Source organism: Rhagoletis zephyria, unplaced genomic scaffold, assembly GCF_001687245.7.
Source record: "Rhagoletis zephyria isolate East Lansing unplaced genomic scaffold, Rhagoletis_zephyria_1.1 Rzeph_scaffold_20168, whole genome shotgun sequence".
NCBI classification, from domain to species: Eukaryota; Metazoa; Arthropoda; class Insecta; order Diptera; family Tephritidae; genus Rhagoletis; species Rhagoletis zephyria.
Window position 1 is genome coordinate 1 of NW_016177227.1, and position 5753 is coordinate 5753.

The 5753-nt window shown below is 40.7% G+C and overlaps 1 protein-coding gene across 1 annotated transcript; it reads right to left on the minus strand.

The window, feature by feature from the left end:
* Positions 1 to 4632: 4632 nt before the first annotated feature.
* Positions 4633 to 5085, minus strand: LOC108380720 (transcription factor iws1-like). Its single transcript, XM_017637115.1, has one exon. It carries the CDS (start codon positions 5083 to 5085, stop codon positions 4633 to 4635), a length of 453 nt encoding a protein of 150 aa, XP_017492604.1.
* Between the last annotated feature and the right edge of the window lie 668 nt (positions 5086 to 5753).

The window sequence follows — 5753 nt, forward strand, 5'->3', positions numbered from 1 at the left end:
CCAAAGAAATCTGCAGTAAGGGCTCTTACCTACGTTATCACAGGGCGTATACCAACAAGCTGCCTCTGCAAAAGTTGTCGTGATGATAAAGAAAAGGAAACAATTCACTACTACTCAACTCTCCCGACATCTCCAGTATTTGGGATCAAGCCTTTTCAATAGTTTTGGGGCGATAGCATCTGTGAAATTATCGCTCAGATGGATGTGGCTCACCCTGACTCAAGTCCTACTCTGAGTGTAAATAGTTGAGCTTCAAGCAAACGATGACGAACAGCGTCCAACGTCGAAAACCTACATATAACACTAAACTCGCCAGGGAATTTTTATCAGAATCGGAACAATTCAAAGACAAATTAATCTATGCAAAAGCTATCCACGTAATGGGCGCTAGCGATTGCTCACACTCGAACATGGGAACAACCATGTGACCATTTCAAATAAGAGTCTGGCGTCGTTCCACCGCATTCTGGACGAGGTTTTTCAACGTTTTGTAACCACCAAGATAAAAAGAAGCACATCCTATCAAGTGAAGCCAAATGTCTTTAGACCTATAAGCCTTACCTCCTCCTTTCTATAAAGCGCAGAACATACATATATCCGAGAACCTACGTCCCAGGAGCTGAGCTTTTGACAATAGGCCCGTCAGAACAGACATGTGGGTAGGCGGAACTCTCTACCCGCTCATGTCGAATTTAACAAACCGAAACTAAGGAAATACCATTAGAAATCTATGGCTGAGAGAGTAATTGGCGAAGTTCTACCACATTGCGCACGAGTTTTTGTGCCATGGATCTATTAGAGACGAAGGTAGAGTCAAGGCACCAAATAAAGCCTAGATAAATTTGTCCGCCAACAAGGTGCTGGAGTCTCCAGCCTTAATTAACAGCATGCTTATCAGATTTCAGTAATATAATCTTAATACAAGTAAAGTGGCTTTTGAAAATTGAATGCGCAATATTGGTACAATATATTTTACCGTTAACTATAACCTTTTCCGACTTTTGATAGCAGATTGCTGAACTATGGGGAAAAGAAAATATCAATCCAATTTTTCATGCCTTCAACTGAAGTGAAAAAGCTTACTCCAATAAAGGCGTTCTGCATCGAGCGGTAGTCTGATGGTGGAAGATCTGCGCTATACGGTGGATGGGTTAGGACTTTCCACCCAATACCACTTGTGCGACATGCGGCCGAGCATTGTAATGATGGAAGCTCAATGACCCATATCTGGTTGCCCATTCCGGTAACCCTATAGATCTTTTTGCCACTTTTTAGAAGCTCATCACAAAGGATTCCCTTCAGGTCCCACCAAATATAGAGCCCTTGCCTTTCTGCCATAGATACTTGGGTTTGCCGTCGATGGTCCGGGTTCCCATTCTGGCGCTTTGGATTGTCGTAATGAATACATTTTTCATCGCCGGTGACAATACAATGCATAAACGACTTCGCTTTATAGTATTGAAGGAGCATTTCGGCAACAGTGACAAGGCGTTCGTGAATTTCTTGCTTTTAGTTCGTGAGGCAGCCAGTTTCTAACTTTCTGGATCATACCAATGGCTTTCAATCGAAATGAAATGTCGGCGTGAAAATGTAGATCCCTCTCTTATATGTGACAAAATCTAGGCCACCCCAAAAATTGGAGGAGAAGATCGGCCAAAAACTAACACATGTATAAGCGCCAATCTATTTTTACTAGAAGAAATTCAAGTCGGTTATTATTCTGGAGATCGAATCGACTTATAGCCTACCTCCCATACAAAGAAAAGTAGCTAAAAAAACAAAACATTAGCATTCGATTTACTACTTAATTTCTATTTTTTGTGTTAAGAAATTGTAAATTGTGCAATAGAATATCTAGCTACAATGCAAAGATAAATAAAATAATAAAAGAAAATGGGCCAAAAGCCACATAGCATGATCATTACATATCCATACATACATATATATGAACGATAATACATTTGTGCAAACATTTTCTTCACTCCCCCTCAGATATTGTCTTACTTATTTACAATATTTTTTCCTTGGTATAAAAGGCGATACCTTTTGGGTTATCAGCATTAAAATCATTTCTAACTTCCAACAGTGCAGTTAAAATGGCGATCAAGCTGCTATTGCTAGCTGTTGCATTGTTGACCTGCCTTTCGCAGGGTGAAGCTATAAACCTCAAGAAATTATTCAATCTACAAGCAACACCGGCACCATCACCATCTACATACACAATTACTATTAGTCCCACAGCTGTCTCGCCTTCTACAACTACGTACACACCAACACCACCATCTATTACAACAGTAACACCGACATCGACATCGCCATCCGTAACAACATTGCTCACTCCGCCTGGTACGGGTACTGGAACCGGTACTGGAACCGGTACCACAACTGGAAGTCGTGCAATGGCTGATGAAGGAGATGGTGGTAGGAGTCGTAGACGACGCAGACGCCGTGGCCGTAGGGGTCGACGTGGTGGTAGACGTGGAAGGCGTGGTATTAGAAGACGAGGTTGATATGTAAAATGAAATATGATTAGCAATAAATGTTGTCTCAATAGAATGCGCTTGAAAAAGAAATCTTGCTTTATCTATTCAGCGGGAAAAGACAAGAGGAATACAATAAAGAATTTGGGAGTTGTCTTCAAGCTTCATGTGGGGAGATGTTTTTGTGATAAGAAGTAATAGTACTTTTGGTTATTACTCTGGTTCCTTAACGAAATTTACTTTGTTGAAGCGGAGCTAGGGAGAGGAAGTGCTGATTTAGTCACACCGGCTTCAATCGGCGAATACTCAGTTGAGCAGTTAGGACAGCGTTACTTTGCTCGGTGAGACGGCGGTGATGACTGGCCTGTACGTTCGACAGGTTACGATTAATAAGTGGGGTTGCTGGTCCCAGAAAAATCAATTTTTTTTAATAGCTTTCAGCCTTTGGTAGGCAATGGCAAATATCCGTATTTCTGCCATGAGCAACTTTATCATGAAAAAAAGTCGGTTTTGGGGGAAAGTGAAAAGGTGTTTGGTAGGGCTTAGCTTCACAGACCGGTGGTGATTCCTCCCTGCGGCTAAGTGGTTAGAGGTGCGCACCACCACTTCGCAGGCTCTGGGTTCGATCCCGAGTCCGAGCAACATCTATATTAGAACAAGATGTGTCCAACAGCTGTCGCCCCTCGTCAGGCAATGGCAAACATTCGACTATATTTCTGCCATGAAAAACCATTTGCTGTTTGTAGTATTTTTTTAAGATCGTCAGAAGGGGCCCTAAAGTGGTGTCGATTTGTCTCTCTGGCTGAGTGGTTACAGCTACGCACTACCACCTCGCAGGAATCCGAGCGTCGTTGCCCTCGGCAGGCAATGAAAAACTTCTTATAAAATCCATTTTCCATTTAGAGGCGGCGTAAAACTGTAGGTCGCACCTATTGTGTAAATACATCAATACGCACACCCCAATTTGTAGGAGAAGCTTGACCAAACTCTTAACAAAATGAAGAGAGTGGCCAACGACAAGTTGAGGATGTCAGTTAGGTAATCTACTTCCACCGGACCTACATATGTATGTGTAGGAAAATGTGATTTCAGAATTTATATCCCGTTGCGATAGGTTGTATAAAACTTCACGTCTGACCGAAGCTCGTTTAATAAAAAAAATAGACAATTCTGCCTTGATAGAGCTCAATCGTTATAAATCTAAGTACTTAGGATTTTCAATATCCTATTAAAAGAAATTATAAAAGGTAAATTTCTACTTTTTAAACTTAGTTACCTCACATACCATACCATACCATACATATTACATATCTACCTCAGCGAAAACCCTGACTCACACTACTTTCAGGGCCGGATTAATATGCCACAAGACCCGTTTCAGCATTAGGCTATCTGAGCGCTTCTATAAAGCCTAGTCGTGAATCAGCCTTACCTGGTTATAGAAGACAAGTATCGGTTTACACAAAACTAGTCGATAGAAGCAACAAAGGTCAGCTAGAGCTGCGAAGGTATACAGCAGGTGCAATCACACTCATTAAATTATCTAATACTCTGATAACCCCTGGTGCGGATAATCCATTTAAGGAATGTGGAGACCTGCTGAGCAAACGCGGAGCCCTCTGTGCTTTCCTGAAGTAAGCTTACCATCCAGTGAAAAGCGTCTGTTAAGATTATTCCCGATAGACATATTACTCCATCAACATGATGACCTGCATCGCGGTAGGCGAGTGAGGCCACCTCACCGATCAGGGAAAATCCGGAGGACCTTGTGACGGTACTATAGACTATTCTATGCGTGAATTAAATGATACATTCAAATGGAGAGACTGAGCAAGAGCAATGAAAGAAGCCCCCATTAACCGAAACACCGAAAAGATAAATNTTGTGACGGTACTATAGACTATTCTATGCGTGAATTAAATGATACATTCATATGGAGAGACTGAGCAAGAGCAATGAAAGAAGCCCCCATTAACCGAAACACCGAAAAGATAAATAAACGCACTAAGTAGTTACAAATTTCAGCACGACATTTTCGCTGAACTCTAAAGAAATGAGACAAGAGATCTTCTGTTGAAAGTACTTATCATTTATTTATTATTTATTATGCAATTATTAATGTTCGGTTTTGAAATTCACTCCAGATCGTCATTTAACCTCTTTGACGCCTTCTTCTGCCACCACGACGACGTCTGCCACCTCGGCGACTTCTGCGGCGTCTGCCACCGCGACGCCTTCGTCTTCCACCGCGTCTGCGACGACGTCGGCGACCACGAGTACCATCATCAGAGTCATCATCATCATCATCATCGCCATCGCTATTCTCATCGATATCACCATCATCTGTATCGGGTTGCAGGGTGCCACCCTTTAGCACTGTTTCTAGGTTAGATTGTATGCCATTTGTATTCTGAAGCCCATTATTGTTCGCCGCCGATTGAGCTCCATTTTCTAAATTTTTGTTGTTGCTATATAATGCAATCTGCGCTTGTTCTTCTTGTTGTTCTTCATCACGACGTGGATTCTGCCTTTTGCCTAGTGTGCTCTGGGTGAAGCAGCACAGAACTGCTAATAGCACAATTAAAATGCTAAGATTTCGGGACATTTCGTTGGCACTTACAATTAGTTGTTGATCCAACGAAACACAGAAGACAATTGATGTATCAAATGCGTTTTGGTATGACTTTTATAATGCTTCTCGATAGAGGTTTGGTGNTTCGGGACATTTCGTTGGCACTTACAATTAGTTGTTGATCCAACGAAACATAGAAGACAATTGATGTATCAAATGCGTTTTGGTATGACTTTTATAATGCTTCTCGATAGAGGTTTGGTCCTAAGGTATAAATTGATGAATAAACTATTTGGTGTCATTGCAGCTGCGTACATTTTTGTTTCTGCTTTTTAATATTTTGAAAATTATTTGGCTCAACTGCAGCTGTGCTAACGGGACCTAATTACTATTCGATTGATGAGAATTGTGTAAGTGCATTGTACTGTACAAATACTGGAGTAAAAGAGTAAATATGGAAAAATACATACAAAGTAAATATTTACTTACATAAGTATTTGGTACCGGTTTTCATTAATGCTTTTTTGGGTTTTCCACACATTTTGAGTAAATACATAATTGATATTCTCACGTTTTGGTATTGTTCATTATTAAAACTTACCGTTAACAAGACTTGAGAGAATGAAAAATAAATAATTGTCGAATTAGTTCCTTAAGAAAATGTTCTTACATTTAGAAAGTTATACCNTTATTAAAACTTA

Coding starts and splice junctions, on each gene's coding strand:
- LOC108380720 (XM_017637115.1), bottom strand. CDS start 5,085: ATGTCCCGAAATCTTAGCATTTTAATTGTGCTATTAGCAGTTCTGTGC.